At 41.9% G+C, this 22,519-nt stretch overlaps 1 protein-coding gene across 1 annotated transcript; it reads right to left on the bottom strand.

Annotated features, from left to right (window-relative positions):
• Window positions 1-1,332: 1,332 nt before the first annotated feature.
• Window positions 1,333-22,495, bottom strand: LOC308314857 (FYVE, RhoGEF and PH domain-containing protein 6-like). Its single transcript, XM_080762615.1, has 21 exons — window positions 22,324-22,495; window positions 18,227-20,321; window positions 14,999-15,161; window positions 13,622-13,689; window positions 12,872-12,902; window positions 9,873-10,024; window positions 7,488-7,644; window positions 6,935-7,022; window positions 6,415-6,465; window positions 6,239-6,297; window positions 6,079-6,150; window positions 5,618-5,686; window positions 5,353-5,436; window positions 5,148-5,224; window positions 4,655-4,757; window positions 4,269-4,406; window positions 3,569-3,674; window positions 2,990-3,087; window positions 2,739-2,864; window positions 2,450-2,589; window positions 1,333-2,311 (listed from the first exon to the last, which is right to left on the bottom strand). Exons 1-21 carry the CDS (start codon window positions 22,331-22,333, stop codon window positions 2,275-2,277), a joined length of 3,924 nt encoding a protein of 1,307 aa, XP_080618741.1. The 5' UTR covers window positions 22,334-22,495; the 3' UTR covers window positions 1,333-2,274.
• Between the last annotated feature and the right edge of the window lie 24 nt (window positions 22,496-22,519).

The raw sequence follows: 22,519 nt of genomic DNA, 5'->3' as shown, positions 1-22,519 counted from the left end.
CCTGTCATGTTACACAGACGTGACAAACCACACCCACCCAAACCCCCCCCCCCCCAAGCTTATAGCAGCTATAAGTAAAGTGCAAGTCGCCCCGAGGGTTAAGCTGTAATATACTTTATCCCTCTGGGCGACGTAATCTTTGGGTCTCTCCAACTGTGCTCACTTACCAGTGTGTGTACAATGTAGGACAATAGGCATATTGCTGTATATGATTCATTCATTTCTGTCCCAAGTATTTGTTGTCTCAAAAACAGCTACTGTGGATGCCCTGAAACATTGACAATGACATCACATTTTTCCTTGAGCAAGGCACCTGCTATCCAGCAGAGAGCAGCAAAGTAAACGGTTTAACAACGTGTGCTGCAGTATTCTTGATCTATTCAGAGTCAGGACCCACATGGTGGGCTGTGAGGGTATTGGAAGTGGGCCCCCAAATAATATAAACATTACAAAAATAAAACAAATCATAGCATTCTTGATTTAAAAATAATAATACTATGATTTCTTTACATTCCGATAAATAAATTAATTTGAATACTATGTTAGCGCCATGGATCCAAGCCGGAACACTATCGATGGAGTGATCAACGTGCTCTGAGAATGTACACCAAGTGGGCCCTGATTCAGATAAGGTTGGTAAACACCAGTGATGGAAAGTAATTAGTACATTTACTCAAGTACTGTAGTACTTGACTAAATGTACAAAAGTACAATTTGAGGTATTTCTTTACTTTACTGGAGTATTACAGTTTTCAGTACGTTTACTTCTACTCCATTACATCTCAGAGGAAAATATTATACTTTTACTCTACAATTATTTGAAAACTGTTGTGGAATGTGTGTGCCGAATTTGAAGTCAGTGGGGCAAACGGTTCTGGAGTTATTGGCCTACGTGAATTACAGACGTACACATGTAAGTACGTACATACATACACACGTACATACTGTACAGACGGTTATACTTACTTTCCACCACTGGTAGGATAATGATCTTATTGGATTACAGGTTCAACATACTGTAGTAATGATTGCACTTCCATTATTGACATTGGTCATCCTCTCTCTAAGACAACAAAAATGTGTATAGTTCCACAATCTTTGAATGTTTTGCTTTTAATTAAAAAAAATGGTTTTATCTTTTCTACTTTTCTTCTGAATTACATACTTTCAATACTTCATTCAACACTTAAGGATCTATTTTGATGCTTTTCCAAGCATATTGGTAAATAATAAAGCATTTGTCACTTGCTTTAATTTTTAACCGTTTGTTCCAACAAGAGACTGGACTTTTTATGAAACCCAGAAGACATTCATTACAACAAGACAATGACGCATGGTAAAGCTATATTTATTCTACCTACTGTATATAAATCAAAATTACACAGGTAAATATAAAAGACATGATTTCAGATTCATCACATGCTTCATTGTGGGATCTTTAAAATTCTATTTACACAAGATGCTGTAAAACACGGCTAGTGCGATCATTGGGGGAAAACGATTAATACTTCTGTATATTTGTGAACATCTGGGTAAAAAAAAAAGAACAGATATAAAGTGCAACAAATTCTGTCTTTTGTCACTACAGTGTGAAACTACATCAATTTGTTCAGGTATTCTGTTTCAAGAAAGCCTTAAATATCTCTCTCACAATGAGGATTAGTCTCTTCTATTGCATGTGTTCCACAACTAACACTAAAGGTTATACAGCCTCTACTAAAATGATTGTAATAAAGTTATTTTTACAATTAAAACATATCTAAATGGTCTATACCGCCTTCTAGAAATGTTGGTAAATATACAAGTAAATCAACAACATAGTAATGTATAATAATAATGTTGTAAAGACAGTCATTATTGTGTCACATAATCAGGACCCAACTCTCTAAAACAGAGCTGAACATGGTCCGGTTGTATCAAAACTGTACATAAATGAACTGAAAGCTTCAATGGCCAGAATATGACCCTGCAACTGAGCCTTCACATATACAAAAAGGTAGCTACAGTAAATGTGCTTAAATATATATTGCACTCCAATATTTTTCATTTGGTGTCTCCCATTGTTTTGCTGGTTTACGAGAGGATTGAGGTAAATGGTTTATATTGCTGTTACTCTAAACATAACATATTCACATTTAAAGCAATGGTAAAACACCCTGCTGAACTGCAGTATCCATTTCACACTTTGTCTGCAGACAGTCAAATCCTCAGTTAATGTAACTCAGAGAGAGGGTACACATGGAATCAAATGGACCCATATAATATTAGACAATATTAAAGAACCGTAGCTTCTTTGAACGAATCAATCCATCTGAAAAAGAAATGGAAACATTATGCTTAGGACAAATTAAGCATTAGTCAACAAGGATGAATTGCGGTGTAGACATACACATTATTATAATTACTATGTACCGGTAGTCTACTTGTATGAATTGTTTTAACTATGTACCTCTGGGCTGTTTGGATGTCATCAGCTTTAAAAATGTAGTAGAGCGTGTTTTTGTGGTAAAGCTTGAACTGTAACTTCTCAGAGGAATCTTCCTTTAACATGAATCCCAACAGGGGTTGACTCTCCAAGGCTGCCACATCCTACACGGATAGAAAACAACAACATCATGGCCATTAGATCTTCATTACATATGTTTGGGTTTTAAAACGAATCACTACTTGATGTGGGGTTTCATGATGGTAAACCCCCATGTAATAAAAAATAATACAGTGAAGCAAGGAGTACTCACCTCACTGGCGGCATACGTATAAAGGACCTTGTCCTTGATGACAAACCACAGCCTCTTATGTCTCTTATTGCCTTTTGATCTCTGCAGGTAACCACTCATCGAAGAGTTGTCTGTGTTTGCCGTAACCTAAGGCAAATTAAAATAAATTAGATGAGAGTTCTACTCTACTGAAACTTAGTTTATGCTGGCTATTTTCAGTGCATGACACTGTTTTACGACAGTGGCATATATATATATCAGGCTTCAGTTACCTCTTTGAGGGCGGCGGGTATCTTCTTAGGTAGCTTCCTCGTGAATTGAAAGGCAGACTTGCTACCAGGGGACAGAGCCATGGCCTGTGCTTGTTCACCTTGTAAAATGATTTGTGAAATACCGTTATTTTTTATTTTATACATTGTCATACGATTGCCACACAAAAGGTTTGGGTAAGATAATGGCTTCCACCCGACAGTCTGTTGGATAAATATACTGTATCCACTATCCACTGATGTGCCTCTTTGAGTCTGACAACATCAGAGAATACAAACCTGTTACAGATTGTTGGGTTCTGTGATGTACTCGACATGCTTATGGCTCTTTTCCACTACAAGAACTACAGTAAGTAAACTGTGCCGTGCAGTGAAATGTATTTCACAGGCTCTGCATTCGTTTCCATATGCTATTACAGCTAATCAGCTATGTTTCAGGTGATGTTCTCAGAACCTAATTTGGGTCCTGCTTTTTTTTTTTTAAAACAACTTCAGGGGTGGCTCTAGATACCATGGAAACGTAGCTTAAATAAAATAAGAAAAGCGTTAGAGAACGCACAAGGAAACCCTTCAGTAACATACTTCTCTTCTGCTGGAGGACGGTGAAGCACTGAGAACACACACGTGCCAGCTGGTTCTTTAGATACTCCAGGCTGTACTTGTAGGAGGAGCACGCCTGGCACACCACCTAATGAGTCATTTACACAAAATGAATTAGGACAATTGATGTAGGTACTTGCAGTTGCAATGGATGTTAATGTGCTGCATTCTCCTTTCATTCTTCAGTCTTCTATCCAATTGCCCATTTATCACCTGTTCGTGTGAATCGTGAATCTACAAATTCCTAACTAGAAAGACTGCAATCACATCGGAGTGTCCTACAGTACAGTAACACCTTAGCAATAACCTAGCAACCACCTAGACACATTAATTCAAATAATTGCCATTTAATCATTTAATAATATATATTTTTAATAAAAAATACATTTCCGTTTGGCTTTTATGCTTCGTAAGCAAAGATTCCACGGGAAAGATATGACAAATCACTTAAAATATACAAAGAAATGACAAAATGTTAAAAGAAAATGACTAAATGTAAAAAAAAAAGTTGAAAAGTGTAAATAGCCCATCTACAAACTTAGTACTTGTTTCAAAATGTAAAAAAAAAAACAACAACAAAACAGTGGAGTGGAAAAAGCCGATCTACAAGCTCACAAACGGTGCTTTGTGGGGAAAACTAAAAAAGGATTATGCCATCATTGTGACCCGATGGAAGCCTCACCTTTCCACAGGCTCTGCAGTGGTGCCGCCTCCACGTGAGCGTGAAGTCACAGGTGCAGATCATACACATGGTGGCTCGCAGGTCCGGGATCCAGATGGGCGCTTTGGAGCCCAAACTGGCACAGTCGCTCGGCTCTATCTGAATATGAAGCAACAATTTATTTTTTTATGTATTCTTTCATTTTTACAGAGAGTTGGACGAATTGTCTGTTGATAAGAACCGTAACTGTTCTTCTATACATGTTCATTTATAATACATAATTAACTATTAATGATTTAATTGGTTTGGGCTTGAGTCAACAAAATGAACACTGGTTAACGTGGTTAAAAACATCTAAACATGGACTTCACTTAAATCATTGTGTGTCAATCAACACTGTACAGTACCTCCTCTGGAGCTTTGCCAGATATGAACGTTATCTTCTTCCTGGTGTAGTCGTTGATGGCCATGGAGATGGCCTCCAGCCACTCGTCTCTCTCTGTGGCAGAGCTACAGCAATAGGACAACGTGTGATCACTGTTACACCACATAGTATAACTACAGATCGTTATGGGTGGAAAGCTTATATGTTCAACACCGTTACTTTTCAGGATTCAAATTAAAAAAATAGCTAAAATACATTCAATCTATGATCTACACAAGCTACATTGCAGATCAGCTATTTATTTTGCTAGTTTTGTGTAACATCATAGAATGATGAAGTAGGGCATTAAGTTATGAAAAAAACATAAAAAGTTAAAAATATGGCGATGGTTTCTGCCCAACAGCGATGATATGGTGTGATTATTGGCCCGTGTACTGCAGGGGGAAATATTTTCCCGTAATACCACAGATTATTTATCATAAGGATGGTGTTTTTGTCTCTTCCTCTTACTGTACCTTGCAGAGAGAATAAACGAACGCTCGACACTCTCAATGTTCAGCTCATTCTTCAGGTCTTGGTTCGGCTTGCTGACCTGAAATTATTTCCCATCGTGAACAGATAATCGATTAAATACACAGTCAAATCCAACGTGTTAATGACGTTTATACAGTGTGCCCAGTGTTCTCACGGCAGTCGTGAAATGGTCTGAGAAGTATTCACCTTCATCCCAGCCAAGGACAGCATGTTGTTGAGCTTATACTGGCCCGACTGGACAGGAGTGGTGTACAGTAACGTGTCGTTGAACTACAGGAGAAATGGTAGACGTCAGTCGCTTTTATGCTGTAAAATCCTGAGTTGAACTTTTACATACAGTAGGGAGTGTAGAAATGCCCATACAGGACATCTTTACAGTGTATAAAGGATTAATAATACAGTAGAGAATCAGAGGAGTGAATCGCTCCTGAAGGGTTAAGAAGAACTGTACCAGGAAGAACCTTCTGGGTTGCATGACCTTCCTGGACAGCTTCATCAAGACGCCCTCTTTCAGAAACACCTGGAAAACAAACACATGAACGCTGTCATAAGACTGCAGGGGATGGACAGTAGTATACAGTAAAAATCAATAGCCAAGTTAAAGCTACAATCCAGGATTTATTTCATTTAATTACATAAAATACTTTAACAAATCATTATGGTAGACTGCACATCTGCAGTGAATGGAGATGGTCTCCCTACTCTTTCACCGAGATATTTTGGCCCTGGCAAATAGAATTTAAACAAAGTCATTTGAAGCAGATGACTATTACAGTATGTGCCGCCACCTTTATTGTAGTTCGAACATTGAACCTCACACTATACAATTAAAGTTAGACTTGGCTTGACAATAATCTGCAGCAAAATCTCTTGGGTGGGGGGGGGGGAAAGACGGTTTTGTGCGGTACCCACCCTCCCAGGTAAGACAATCTCATGGTGGCCATTCAGACGACACTGGACCTGGATCAGCTTCTGAAAATTATCCTGAGAGATAGTTAAGATGTTAGGATGGTCCATCTGCATTCACATTCATTTATTCAATTGAGTGGATATATTTTAGTCGGGCCCTCACCCCTTGTTTCATAATATCATTGGCATGATTAGCCACTTCTTTGACAATGCCAAGGGCAGCTGTATGAATGAAAATGTAAAAAGAATTGGTACATAGGATGAGTAGGTACTGTAACACCACTGACACGGTCAGAATAGTTCAGATTAGCAGGTTCATTGCTGACCATCACATTTTACCTTGTGTGTCTTTGTAATCCACCGATTCCGGGGTCAGGTTCTTCAGATAGTCTGAAATTACAAACCATTTGAGAAGCAATGAAAAGAAGAAGCTATAGAAGGAAATGAGAAACCCACAGTACAATGGGTTTTAAAGTACTGGATTGTGTGGTACATTCTTCTACTACAATTAAATGGGGAAACCCTGGACACAGAATATGCAGGTTCTTAGTTCTTAATATGCAAGAAACATTCTTCACATTGTGGCATTGAACCTCACCGCACCGCTTAACTCGCATAGTGTATGTTAAAGCTTGTTATGTCACCAAATCTGATTTGGTCTGCCTTTAAATCTTAGTACATTGAAGGTAAAGGAGACAAAAGCCACACTGATCTCATTCTTACCACTAGATGGTAGTGTAACACTTGTGTTAAGATACCACAAGGTTTGTAAGTAGGAGGGAAAATGCATGAAGAAAATAGAATGAATATAATATAATGAGAAAGTAATTGTTAAAATGAAGTGAATATTAAGTGTTACCTGTAAGCAGCATCTGATACTGTGGGATTCTTTGAATAGGCTTCAGCAAGTAATGTCTCAGCGCCAGGTTGGCACAGCGTGGACTAGCCTGGCACACAATACATATACAGTATTATAATGGACATCATGTGTGCAACATTCAGTCAATTGTATTTAAAGAATTGACTTTTTTAAATACAGAAAATAGCAGATCTACAAGCTCGCAAGACTAACAAAATCCACTTGTTGCGTATTCGATAAATCAAAAAAGAATTGATAGAATAATTCCTACTGGAAATCGACATAGTGCTAGGGATGAAGACTTTTTGTAGGCCAACATTAATTAAGGTTTCCTTCCCCTTGAATTCCTACCACAACCACAGCTTTCCAATACACTATTTGCATTAGATTTGGAGTAAATTTAGAAAGTAACCTCTATATAGCAAACAAAGGCTTATGATATTCAGGTTTTGTTCAACAAGATAATCACATTCAAAGAAATCGAAATACCCAAAGACACTCCTCGTAAACACAATAACGGGTTGATAAAAACAGGTCTGTCGAGCTTCGTTACCTCAAACTCCCGCAGCACTGCAGCAAACACAGAGTTCCTCTTTGTCTGCTCTTCCAGCTGGGTGACATTCTTGTCGAACTCACGGATGTACGTGGAGTACATCTTTAGGTAGGGCCCTTTCTTCACAAAGATGTCTGCTAGCCGGGCACTCTCATCCCTATCAGTAAAACAGCATCCAGACATTATGCATCATAGAAACATTACCTGGCTGGAAATAGACTTGAAAAGCATACAGAGACTCTAACTATATTTATTCTTATTTTATCTTAATTTGCTTCCACCTCTTCCTTGAACGTCTCCTATGTTTCACACGTACTGCTATTGCTGCTATGATACTCTCTCTGGCCAGACTACTCTTCCTCAATCTTTAACTATCTTTAGCAATAGTTACGACAATTAATTTCCGTTAACTAAAACAAAAATATATTTCTAAGCTCAGGTGGCACAGTGATAAAGTAGCTAGTGCCCACCACTGCAGAGTCTGGGGGTTTGAATCCATCACAGTAAATCTGGCTTTGTCTAGCATCTATTGGAACATAATTGGACTGTGTTCAGGTGGGGGCTCCTTACTGGCAGGTGAGCAATCCAATCCACTTTATTTATATAGCACATTTCACAACGCAAGGTTTACAAAGTGCTGTACAGAAAGTTAAAAGCTAAATACACTATAAAGCTAAAACAAAAGACACCAACAAACCACACAGTAGAACATTACAACAAGCCACAGAAATTTTTAAATTAAAAGCCAAGGTGTACAGGTGGGTCTTAAGGCGAGATTTAAAAGTCTCGATGGTGGGGGCCAGTTTCACATGGGAAGGAGGGAGCTCATTCCACAGTTTGGGGGCTATGACAGAAAAGGCTCGGTCACCTCTAGTCTTTAAACTTGCCTTTTTTGTGACCTGGAGATTCAACTGGCCAGCAGAACGCAATGACCTTGAGGGAGTGTAAACCTCTATAAGGTCACAAAGATACTGTGGCGCAAGACCGTTCAGTGATTTAAAGACAAACAATAAAAATCTTGAAATCAACTCTAAAACGGACGGGGAGCCAGTGAAGGGAGGCCAAAACAGGTGTAATATGGTCACGCCTACGGGTTCTAGTTGGGAGACGCGCAGCAGACCTTTGGACCAGTTGTAGACGTGCCGTGGAAGACCGGTTTAAACCAACATACAGTGCATTGCAGTAGTCTAAACGCGTGGAGATAAAAGCGTGAATGACACGTTCAAAATCGTTGAAAGACAGTCGTTGACAGACAGTCGTTGACAGACTTGTTTTTGGCAAGCAGCCTCAGGTAAACGCTGTGGTTAGTTCCAGCTTTTATCACCAGTTTGTCCAGTTTGAGTGCATTATCCAATTTGACCCCAAGGTTAGAGACAACGGGTTTGGCATAAGGCTGCAGGGGACCGGTGGGTCGGTGGGTACAACACCAGGGCCACTCGGCCCAAAACACTATGACTTCCATTTTTCTTTCATTTACACTGAGGAAGTTGAGAGCCATCCAGGCCTTAATGTCATTGAGATTCCCTTTTTTTAGAGGCATATAGATTTGGGAATAATCTGCGTAGAAGTGATAGGCAATGCCATGTTTCTTGAAAATTAGTCCCAGGGGGAGAAGATAAAGGGAGAACAGTATTGTCCCCAGGATCGAGCCCTGGGGGACTCCGGAAGACAGGGGGGAGGAGAAGGAGGGTTCAAAATCTCAGTATACTGTAGATACAACAGTAGTGACAACAGAAAATGACTAAATTAGGGAGAAAATGTTGTCAAAAATATATGTACTGTATATATTTGTAATATATATTTTCGCTAAGAAGCAAGCTAGATAGGCTTTCACTAATTTACAATATCAGTTATTGACAGTATTGCTGCTAGGACACTTGGATTTCCCTGTGGGGAAACCTTGATCTTATCTAATCATCAGCTATGCCTATTATGACACACACGTTGAATGTTGTGAATGCGATTGACGTGTGTAATTGTGCCACACATTTCCTGACATCTGACATTATTCGACTTTTTTGTTGACGTTGGTATCAGCGGTTATGCAGCTGATGTGTCCCGAATCCCGTTTAGGGACAAAATATAATTAAGGCCCCAATTAAATCCATCATGATGCGTTCTGAGCTTATAGATTGGATAGCCTATTCTTTTTGAAGGTTTTTGTAAAAATGTGGAAACTTTTTGAAAATCTTTGCCAATAATGACAAAATATGGATGCCAGGTTGAAACTAAGTACACGTTTCTCAAATTGATCAGAAACGATTTAGCTTTTGGACAAAATACAACGTGCACTCTCCAAAATCAGGATCACATCGGACCAAAGAATGTGCCATCCTTCGGGCTCTAATAGTTTTCCATTAAGATCACGTTGTGTGAATGTGGTACCATTTGGCGACTCTTTGCTCCAGCTCTCTGAGAAGGTCCTGGTTGAGCTCGTACAGCTGGGGAAGGTTGTAAAGGATCTGGTTGAGGACACGCTCTTCTATGACGGGCTTCCCGCTCTGACTAGACGCCTTGGCCACGGCCTCACGGAAATCCTGCAAAGACACAGACACAGTGCTTAGAATAGACTGTATACTATATTTTAATATGTAAAATAATAATAATAATAATAATAATAATAATAATATGGTGTGACATTTTATTATTAACCCATTTTGACCTGAGATCAGATTCTAAAAATGTCTGTTTGAAAATGACAGTTTTCTGAAAAAGCTATATTTCTATGTCAGTCGTTCTTCGATTTTTCAAAAATCGGCCCATTGGGGCTAACAGATATCACCTTGGCTTCTCAGTCCTTCTAGGACGACGACGACGACAAATAAAAGGTTGGGTATCTATGTGATAAATTAATTATTAGCAATCAATCGGTCTAAACTCCACAGCAAAATGCTGATAGCTTAAGAGTGTTATAAACACCAAAACCGTCAGAACAGTAAATGGGTGCAAAAAGTTGCACAGGCCTCAAACATCTTCTACAGAAAGCTGTTAACCCTGGGCCCTGACCCTTACACAAAAGCTGTCTTACATTATGAGTCCTTACACTTCCAGGATCCCACAAATCCCTGTGCGAAAAAGTGGAACAGCAGAGCCTCGGGGTGCCTGAGAAAGCACATTCTGTCTCCCTTTCTGATGACACCAGAGTAACTTTGCGGTTTATGGGACACAGCAGGGCTCAGAAAGTGCTTACAGTCAGAGAAGGGAGCCAGGAGACAGCTCCAGTGGTTTACACACGAGGAGTCGAGGACCATGGATGATGTTGGAAAAACTTGGTTGGTCTTCAAAATAACAGCGTACCATTTTAACTGATGGAAACAACTCTCACAAGATGACGTGACGTTGCAGGTCAAACCAAAGCAGATAATGGAGTCCTTTACACCGTAACCAAATGAACCCTAGAGTCCATTCTCTGGTCATGACATAATAGGCGAACATTCAGCAAAAATAACAGATCTACAAGCTCACAACGCTTCATGTTGCAATGCGTTGTGACATAGTAAATCGACTATTTTAGGCGAGATTTGATGTCGAGGGGAAAAAGGAGGGGTCCAAGTACAGGGCCCTTGGAGGTCAAAATATTTGACATTCTTTCCTCAGTTTATGTAAGGAATACTCTAGGGGTGCATATAAAATCAACCACTCTATTTTGTTATAACTAAACAAAAATAAACCCTATACTTAGTTGACCATATTCCCAAGGGCTCTAGGCCCCTCGGCTGACACCAAAATATATCAGACGACAATAGCTGTATATAAGACGCTAGTTTTCAAAGAACTGGGCCATGTGGCATGTAGGCCTATTATTAATACGATTGTATTGATCATATTTTTCATTGTGACACAAATAAAGTGGTTAAAAAATATGCTCTCCATTGAGCCAAGCTGGAACACAATTCATTGACTCATCATTAAAACAATCCTTCTCTGAAAATGCCTGCAGCCCACCCACCCATCTGACCACTTGTTGGCCATGTTGGTGGGTACGCGAACGCTTTCGAGACTTTTCAAGTAGGCCCTGAACCAAAAAGGGTTGTGAAACACTGGGGTAGAGTATATGTCTGTGTTCATTAAACTGTTTACCTCCTCCCCCATCATCCTGTGAAAAGCTGGATGAGTGGAGAGCCCGATGACACCACCATTCCTTTAAACTGACTCCTTACTGGATATCGGACTAGACTCCCGCATGGCCAAAACAGCCAGTGGTGGAAAAAGTACTCAATTTCTTTGACTTAATACTGCAATATAGAAATACTAAATAAAAGTTACAGGAATTCCAAATGTATGAATTGAGTAAAAGTACAAAAGTGTTGGCATCAAAATGTACTTAAAGTACCAAAAGTACTAGTACTCATTATGCAGAAGGTCCCATTTCGAGTTTTCAAATGTATACAAATCTTTTGAAAATAGCCGATCTACAAGCACACAATGCGTCACAGCGCATCTTTGTTTTGTGCCAAAACAACAACTGTCTAAAATCTTACAACTTTTCTTCTCGTCCACCTACAGTATGACACAATATATATCTGATAATATTCTGAAGTTTACTTAGTTTAATTTTGAGTCCCAACAACAGGAAGAAACTAAAGTGATTCACTGTCTAAGTTCAGACAAACGTGATGTGTGTTATCGTCAGTTCCCAAAACCGCTGAAGTCTGGGTGAAAAGACAGTGAGGAATGTGAGCGAATGTGGGCGAGACGGAGGAGCTAGGGTCCATGCTGTCTATCCCACACGGGGTGTGTCTCAGTGGCTAACATAATCAAAGACATATGGGCAAGCTTGGCTCATGAGCTGAAGCTTGCAGCAGATAACACACACGCGCGCGCGCACACACACACACACACACACGCACACACACACACTTTTTGAGGTACTTTTACTTTACTGGAGTATTTCCAATTTTCTGTACTTTTACTGCTACATCTCATCTCTGGCACATATTGTACTTTTACTCCACTACAATTATTTGAAAACTTTAGTTACTAGTGACTTTGTATATTTCTATTCTTCTTAGAAAACATACATTAACCTCATCAGCCCTATCCAATTCTCGGCCATTTGAAAATAGCAGATCTACAAGTTCACAATGCGTTGTGATGAGTCACATTGTGAGCTTGTAGATCTGTTACTTTCAAAATACTTTTTACACAATTTGAACTGGTGGATTGCATTCTGCAATACGAGTACTTTTTAGTACTTACAGTATATTTTGATGCCGATACTTTTGTACATTTTGAATACAGGACTTTTACTTGTAACAGAGTAGGCTACAGTAAATCATACTCAATACTTTTCCACCACTGCTGATGGTCCATCACATTTCACACAGCATATTATACTTGTTTTTGTGCCGAGAACCAAAACACCCCAAAAAGGAGATACTTACGATATGCAGCAGCTTCAAGACATCTACGAACCTAAACAGACACAGGAAGTGGGGAGAGTTAAAAAATAAAATGAAAAGGCTTGTTGTTGATATGGTTGATGTTGTAAACAGTAACTCGTGGATATGGTTGATGTTGTAAACAGTAACTCGAACTTGAACGCTCAGTTGAATGCTCAGGACTGTTAGTAGAGCAGTGGTTCCCAAACCTTTTAGCTCGAGAGCCAAAAGAGAAATGTGTTGTCTCCTGCGATGCGCTGTGAGCTTGTAGATCTGGTAGTTTCACTACTTCTTAAAAAGGTAGTGTTTGGGGTTAGGGGTCCTTGAGGGGTTACCAGGGGTCCCCAGCTAAATGACTGATAGTTAATTACCAATAGTTAAGTAACCTTTTCATATCTGTAACTTGTATATATTAACCAAATGGACTTTGCAGTATTGATTGGGTTCCCAGATCAAAGAAAAATGATATCAAAAGGGGCTCCTTGGCCTTATGCATATCAAACCGGGGTTCCTTGACATTAAAACATTAGAGAATCGTTGATGTAGACTAAAGCACTGTTTCCCAAAAAGTGGGTCAGGAGTCGACCCGAGTTTGGGTCGCGTACCTATTTTTATGGGTCTCAAGTAAATAGATCAGCTATTTTCACATTTGGGTCCCGGGAAACATAAAATTTCTCTTTTGGGTTCCGAGCTCAAAAGTTTGGGAACCACTGATGTAGAGTGAAAAAAGAAAAAAAAGGACTGTGCTCTTACACTTTTTCAGAGCTCATGATCTCAGTGGCGATGTGGTGGATCTTGCTCTTTTTCGGTCCGCTCTCATTCTAACACAAAGACAGAGGTCCATCACAAAGTATAGATGTATTAATCTCCAGGAGGACTCATTGTGCAATGACAAGGGTCCATTGTGACCGAGTTCACTTGAATACACACAGACACTTCTCAAGACAAATGCCTTTTTTCCCCAGTGCATAGAACCGGCTCAACTCGACTAGCTTCGTTTTCCACTGCAGATAGGACCCCTCAAACAGAGTGCATGGTGTAAGAGGTATGGTGTAGATTCTGTAGAACATGCTCAGATGCCCTCTAGGCCGCACACAGAAGCCTGAGGCTGTGATCATAGACATTCCGTGCATAGATGCATGGAATGTCTACCAGATGACTACCATACCAGGCCTGAGGCCTGGTATGGTAGGCCTCAGGTGTACCATTCTGAAATGTATTCTGTATTCTCAAGCTTCCATGAATGAAGTATTTCCATGAATGTGTGTTTGTCTAACCCCCTCCCCGTTACGTTGAGCATGTTGATCATGTCTTTTTTTTTTTTAAGTTTGTTTATTGGCCTTTATTGATACAAGTGAAGATTCACAGGAAAGAGGGAGAGGGAGAGAGAGACAGGGGGATCGACATGCAGCAAAGGTCGTCATGAACGGGACTGGAACACACGACACGCTGTGAGGCCAGAGCCTACGTATATGTGGCATGCACCAGCGGGCGCCCCGTGGAGCATGTCTATCCCCTGTGACTTCATGTTGTTGACGTCATCATGATAAAAAGGCGCCACTCACTTCACACGAGTGTGATTTCTCTTAAGAAGAGGATGGAAAACAGAAAAAGTGCCCCTCGGGGCACAGGTCTCCACCAGGCCAGGTCAGGTTGTGGCCTCCTGGTGGCGCTGTAATAGGCCAATGTGAAAAGGGTGCCATTTGTTCTTACACCATTGATGGCAATTGGATGATTTGAGGCAAAAAGGTTTTTTGCAAAAATCCACTTTTGGGGCCACTTTTGGGGCAAATTTGGGGGAGAGGTTCATCATTGGCATCCAGGGAGTGTGTGCGCAAAATGTGGCATTGACTGGGTTAACGGTGCCGGAGATTAGCTGTTCACAGACTGACAGACACACGGACGGACGGACGGACGGACGGACGGACGGACGGACGGACGGACGGATGGACGGACGGACGGACGGACGGATGGACGGACGGACGGACGGACGGAGACAATCAACAGACACTACAGCCGTATAGTGTATGGAAACGATTCCAGAGCCTGTGAAATACGGCCCGGTTCACTTGGTTCTTGACTTGTAGTCGAATAACAGAGCCACAATGGAGCCTCTGGACCGATGCTCACCTCCCTCTGCTCCTCCTCTTGGTGTGCAGAATCTCCTTTACTGGAGGTGGAGCTCCCATCGTCCTCCTCGTCGGAGCTGTGGGCCATGATGATGTCATCATCATCACCCCAGGAACCATCGTGCAACTGGTCCACCGACACCTCCTCTTCATCCACAGAGCCTCTGAAAAGGGGACGACAGGATGTTATTTTAACACGGGTCAAAACAGTCCAAATAAATTAAGTGAGTCCTTATATACTGTACATGTGCAAACACTTTAAACCACTGGTTCGCAAACAGTCGGTCGGGAGGGACCCACATGTGTGTCACGGGCACATTTGTATGGGTCCCTTTATTATTATTATTATTATTTCAAAACATTCCCAAAAAAGGAAACATTTTTTTCTTCTCTTTTTCACTAATTTCATGAAGAAATAGCCGACCTACAATCTCACAGCGCAGCGCGAAGCGACGCCTTGTGAGCTTGTATTTCTGCTATTTCCACTAGTTTGGGTCCCGGGCAAACATCCTTCCTAATCTCTCTTTTGGGTCTTGAGCTAAAAAGGTTGGGATCCACTGCTAATATACACATGTATACAGTTTACATACAGTTCCACACTAAAGAACATAACTGCAGCGTACATAAAATACACCCACACATACTGTACTGTAAATGCACTCGCACTTTGGGAGACAAGTAGAGTTTGATCACGAGGGAACGATAGCCCGTGAGTTCTGTATAAGTGGGTGTAAAATAGGACTTGGAATAAGAATAGCTGCATCAGCATAGTATAATTTGAGGGAGGATGTCTTCTCTAATAAAAACAGAACATGTATTCTAACATTTCCTGCTCAGAGAGAGAGCCCCCCCAAAAAAGAGGGGAGAAAAATCAGTATGCATGCATTGCATACAGGAAATGGAGCGTTTAACAGAGCAGGAAAAGCCATTTCATGATAACCATCAACACATCACACAGCCCTCAAGCCCTGGACCAGATGCTTCGGTCAGTAGAGTGGGTCTGGCTGTGTGCCAGGCTTGCCGGCCACCTCCAACCAAAACAGTAAAATGGCTCAATTCCAAACGGGTCACTCCCCACTAAATGTATTACGAGCCTTTGATTTGATTTGACCTTGTAGATCTGAAATGATTAGATATTAATAATCTAGGTTTCAAATTCAATTAGTGAGGCATTAGTGCCTATTTGGTATGCGTCTGGACCGCTAGGCGAGCGGGCACCCGCAATTATTACTTTTTGTTAAGAACTCTCAATCAAGTACTAACGACTGAGACAGTATATCGTGGATAGAAGTCTAATGGTAGCCTACTCTTCCATTGATCTTCTACTTTTTGTTTTGTTGCCTGGTATGGCTCAGTCACAGTCAGTATCATTGGTTAATAAGAACAAACTCCATAAAATCATCAATGTATCCAGCAAGATAGCTGGGGTACGACTTGAGAGTATGACATCAATGTATGAGACCCGAGTACTTAGGAAGGGGAAAGACATTTAGGGATAGAACACACCCGCTATACACTCGGAGATAATTTTATCCCCACAAGACTTCTGAACAAACAGGCCCTATCTCTCATGTGAGTGATATGTGATGCCACTCAAACTATGACTGGTAGCCTCTTCTATTTTTCTCTCTGTAAGAGGAGTCATGTAGTGATGTCAATGTATTGAGTGATCCGTCTATGTATTGCGTATGTATGTGTTATGTGATTTTTGTGTTCCAATGGCTGCTCGGTGCCAAATACATTTCCGGCCAAAGAAAGGTCAAAGGAATAAAGCATCTACTGTACCTATCTAACTCAGTAGGCAAATGTTTCTTTCTTTGTGATCTTAAATTGCTTCGTTACATGGCTCTGGTATACAAGAGCGAATGCTTTGCACCACTGTGCTTGGAAGTAGCTCAACGTGTTTTCAACATGTGATTGTTGTTGCACAGTTCAGAGCAAAAAGGGCTGACATACTATAAGCTGCTCGGAGGCACACGGTACTGTACAACGTGTAATCCTCAGACTGCATTTTTTTAAAGGTATTTTTTTGTGGCTTTCGCCTTTATTTTATATTTTTTATGGAGGGACAGACAGTAGGCTGACAGGAAATGGGGAGAGAGATGGGGGGTGACATGCAGTAAAGTCCATCGGGAGTCGAACACTCGGCACACTGCCAGACTGGATTACCAGCCAAGGTGCCTGGACCGCTGAGCCATGGCCCAGGTCAGACTGCATTTTTTTAGGCACAGACCAAAGTACTACTGGAGTGGAGGGGGTAGACATTCAAGAACAAAACTGTATGCATCTTATTGTTATTGCTCTGAATTGACCTACTGAACACTAGTACGGACATAAACTCATTAAGCACATGAAGCCTAGCATCCCTGTTCTGAAAGAGCCGATCTACAAGCTTATAACCCCTTGAAACATGACACATTGTGAGCTTGTAGCTCGGTTACTTTTGCTATTGACGTACAAAAGCACGAAAATGATTGTCCCATACACATTTCACAAATACAAATTTCAAGTCTTACAGTCTTCCGTGAGCTGGAAAAACTGGTCAAAATTTGAGTCTAAACTTCAAATCTCTGATCTCTGAGCCTGTGCAGCTGTGTAGGTTGTTGTTAACTCCCTGACTGTTGCCAGGACCAAGCATTGTTTGCATAAACATTCTTTCCCAACCAAATGTCCCATATCAATGTGGTCTCTCCGACAAAGAAAAATTGCTACGGTAAGAATGTTTATTTATGAAGTGTGCCATCCTGCCGCTCGTCTGTGTGCTGGTCTGACAGAAATGTCAACACAAATGTACCTGGGATGACGTTTCCTTTTCAGTTTTTCTTTTTTTTTACTCCCTTTAGACTAGAGTATTGTTGACAGAGAGTGACTCACCTCTGCACATAAACAGCTCTACACAGTCTGTATGACCAATCATTTCTGATTCTCCCATGACGTCAAAGTTGAATGCTATAGAGTCTTTGTCCTTTTTTGGCTTTTTCAATTTGTATTTTGTAAGTCTTCCTGCTTTATTTAGTTCTCCATTCACAATCTGTTTTGTCTAGTAGTCTAGTTTGACTGCAGTTGGTCTCATATAATCCTTGGTGTTGTCATAAAATAAATAATACGGTTGAAAAAATACAAAGAGAGAGAGAGAAGGAGAGAGAGAGTGGCAGAGAGAAAGTGAAAAACACATACGAGGTGAGGACAAATAAGACAGAGGGTAAGATTTAAAGCCAACATGCTTTACCTGTGCTTCTGTTGGTGTTCAGTGTGTTTCTGCGGGGGGAGCATGTAAGGTTCCTGCTCCTCATAAATGTTCTCATCATCATACGTCTGCAGGGCCTGGCGGGATGTCGCTGCTCTCCCCTCAGGAGGCAGGTTCATGTAGTCTGTTATCTCCTCATAGAGAGGACTGTTCTCATAGTCTACGCACTGCTCCACACCGTAAGATAACTCGTCTCCATCCACGTTCTGCTCAAAGCCAATCTGCGGGCAGGAGAATTTCCTGACGGCCCACGGTCTAGCGTCCACGTGCTCTTGGGAGCCCCGGAGTCCATCCCGGTCCCCGTCAACACATTGCTCCGTTTCGGCCACGGTGCATTCCGGTGTCTGGCCACCTTTGGCTTTCAGTTTGGGCAGCATCATCACGGAGAGCTTCAAGTCGAGGAGCTTGCGCAAAGAGCTCTTTTTCTGTCCCTCGGCGTGGATGAGGTCGGCGGAGCTGAAAGACTTGGATCTCTGCTTGCACAGGACCGGGCGAGGAGCTTTACAGTGTCCAGGAGACACCAGAGTGGGAAAGAGACTTCTCTTGGTCGTCTTCTCTGGAAGCAGAGGCAGCTCTCTTATTCTCGTGTCCCTCGGGGCTCCATCTTGGACCCGGGGGACATATCCCCAGACATTTTCAATGACTGGGGATATGTCCCCCGATGGGTCTTTTTCCAGCATCCACGCCATGTGGGCGCTGTGTCTCTGGGGCTTCTTGGGTGCCATCTTCACAGCCCCGTTTCCCTCCGACGACCCGTCACCGATTCCCAGGGCAGTAGCCGGGTGTCGACTGAGCTCCGGAGGGTTTTGTGGACCGCTGGATGGAGGGAAGTGCGCAACGTCGCCATAAAATGCCTGCCGGTCATCCGTTCTTCCCTCCACTCGTGCGGCATCCCAAATGTCCTCACCGTCCACCAAACATTCCATCTCGTAGACACCGTCGTTCCAGCCAAGATTATCCTCCTCTGCATCCCGTGAGGGTGAGCAAGGGGCGGAGGAGGGCGTCCTCTCAGGTGTGGACAGGAAGGGCTTTTTCCTGGGCGGAGGTGCCGGTGGAGGGCAGGCTTTCCTCGATGACAGCGAGGGGGTCTGCTCGTTCTTACAGACGGCGGTGCTCTGGGCTGGGAAGCACACGTTGTCATACAGAGATGACAGGCTGCTCTTCCTCTCCAATGACACCTTCACCTCTCTGGCGCTCATTTCCCCTCCTCCTCGCTCGTCCTCCGCCTTTTCCTGGCTAGCCAGGGCAGCTTTCCTGTGCTTCCGCGGACTAGGGACAGGAAGGGTCTTCTTGGGGCCCGTTGGGAATGAGGTGGGGCTGGCATGGGACGAGGCCGACGCATGACTGGAGCCAATCAACCCTTCTTCTGGTCCTGGTCCGACAGAGCTTGATGGAAGGATGTTACCATTAGCCTCGTCGCTCCATGATCTGAGATGTAGAGAGGGACTCACGGTCGCCACTGGGCTAGCAGCATCTGTGTGTGATTTATGGTTTTTATCTATCCGTTTATTTTGAACAGGTGTGTCTGGTACAGAATTATTGTTACGACAGTAGGTATGGATGGTTGACTGTAGAACAATGTCTGTGAGAAGGTTCACATTGGTTACTTCCACTCGAACCTGAGATCTAGAGAATGATTTTCCGCATTCCTCCGTTTTACTTTTGTGCCATTTTTTCTCACTTTTACCTGAAATGTTGTCTGTAGCATTGCCCATGCACTGACAGTTTTCATGGGTACACAGGCAGATGGGGATGATGTAATCCCAATCTGGTTTCTTGTTCTCTTGCTGTATTCCATTTCTTGAGTTATGGAGACCAATGTTCTTTGGGATGTCTGATTTCTCCACTACAGATGTAAACTGGTGAAGGCTCTTTGGAGAGAGTGAGTTGGATTCCGGTGCCGCTGCAGCACTGACTTTGGACAGGCAGGGTTTGGGTGCTAATGTCGGTTTGACCCGATGTGGCATGCCAGGCGAGGCGTGTGGGAGGCCATCTCGTCTGGGGGTCAAGGGAGATAACTCTGACCTCTGAGGTTCGTTGAGCTTTGGTTTAGGCGCCAACGGTGGCTTTTGCATGCCTGGAGAGAGATGACGAAAAGACATGCTTAAAATAACTGTACCTGTTGGTACAGTATACAACCTGCATTAGCATCTATTGTAATGTGAAGCAGCAGGACCATGGATCCACCAGCACATGGTTAAAGCTTTAAACTGAAACTGTAATTTGATACGACATGAAAATAAGAGCCGGTTTGAATGGCCAAACGGCATCCTTCAGATACTTTAACCCATTTAGGCTAGACGTCGAAATAAAAAAAAAATCTTCAAAATCCTGACAGTTTTCTGAAATACCTCATGTTTCTGTATCAGTGGTTTGAGGCACATTTTCACGATTTTTCTAAAATAGCAGACCTACAAGCTTGTATCTGCTATTTTTCAATAGCTAAATTATAACGTATAATGTTTAAAACACCAAAAGGGGAAGGGGTTCCCGCCCAGAATGGGTTAATTAGTCTGTCAGATGTTAGATAAGATAAACTTGTATTGATCCCTGTGGAGAAATCCAGGTGCTGCAGGAGAAGTAAGCGTGAAACACAGGATAGGTAGCGGGTTGAGAGGAAGGAATAAGATAAAATAAATAGACTGTACTTGGTCTGACTGAGTTAACATGTATTCTATCACTAAATTTAAGCATCTTTGTACAGTACACAATCCACCATCAGTGAATATTTGCATGAATACATCTAAGAATATATGAATATTATGGATACCAACGGTGAATATGAGACAATATAGGCTAGGATAAGGATAGAGTCTGTAGGTATCTGGATGAGTATATGTATTGTACAATGTACATACTATCCAGATATCGACTGTTTAATCTATCAATAGAGATTATGAGTATGTATATCAACAATGAGTGTATGAGTGAATATACAGTTTGTGAGTCTCGCAAGTTGTCGCAACAGTTATCCTTAACAGTAATGGTTACAGTGTACATTCCAGCAGCCCATGTACGGTAGGAGTGTACCAGAGTCAAGCCGGAATCAGTAATCCCAAAGAACAGAACAGAATGTGGGGGTCAGGGATCTCAGGATTGGATGGGGAGCCTGGTGGCTACTGGTACAAATAAAGGACTGTTGACTGATGATAGGTATATATTATTATTATCTCCTAAATTGCTCTGTAGTAGCGGACCTGTCCTTAAACCCCTCCAGTAAGCTATTGTTTGTATTGTCTGCACTGTGCAGCTTGTCCTGCAGTGTGATAAGCCAAGCAAGATAACAATTAGGGAGTGAAGTGAATTGGCCGAGCTATAGAGCCTCCTGGACTGGAGAATAATACCAGATACGACCAAGTACTACTACTATACTACTACTACAACAGGACCCAGGGCCAGGGGGCTTACATATCACATCACATGCAGTTTGCCACACTTCTCAACAATGCCAGTAATCCTGTTGATAAACCAGTCAACAGGCTGGAGGAGAAGGAGGAGGAGGAGGAGGAGGAGAGGGGGCAGGTGGGGTGATGGGGTAAGGTGTTGTTGGTACACTTGTTGAAAAGTCAAGATACTAACTTTAACTTAACAACTAAGCGTCTGTGGTGGAGAAAAGTGCAACATGCTGACTCTACTATCAGTACGTGGGAGAGAGGTTTGTTGGTCTTGAGTTTTTTCCCCTCCCCAAATCAGTGTTACTGTTAATTTCTCCACTCGGCAACCCTGATCAGCAAAACAAAATAGAACCTAACGTCTGTTAAAGTGTTGACTAAGGTAAACTTTAATAGTGGTTTGGGAAAAGAGCCACAGGAATTTGACATAAGAGGAACATTAGGATATAAGAGATTCCGATGTATGTACCACCAAATTGTAGCATAGTAGCTTACTCAAAATACAGAATATTAAGACACGCAAATACACTATATGTGGACTTTTGCAATGCAATAGGCATGTTCAAATCTATAGCTCCGTTTACTTTGGAACCTCAATATTCAAAGCGTAGACTTAGATATTGAGGTTCCAAACTGAGCTAAACAGTGAGATAACTGTCTGATGAGTTGATCGGAATGATCGCTTACCTGACTTCATGTTTTTAGGTAATCCACGTCTTCTGTTTGCTAAATGGAGTAAATGCAAATGGTAAACATCAATTTATAATGGAAATCAACCGCTCTGTTCTTCTAGACACATTGTAAGCAATGTGGAGCACTAGCACAATATCTTTGGAGTTTGTCAGCGCTCCAGCCCACATTGTGAATTTGTGACTGATCTCCT

Source organism: Protomyctophum bolini, assembly GCF_963924005.1.
Source record: "Protomyctophum bolini genome assembly, chromosome: 4".
NCBI classification, from domain to species: domain Eukaryota; kingdom Metazoa; phylum Chordata; class Actinopteri; order Myctophiformes; family Myctophidae; genus Protomyctophum; species Protomyctophum bolini.
Note: the sequence above shows the minus strand (reverse complement) of the source record. Positions and strands in the feature narration are given on the sequence as shown.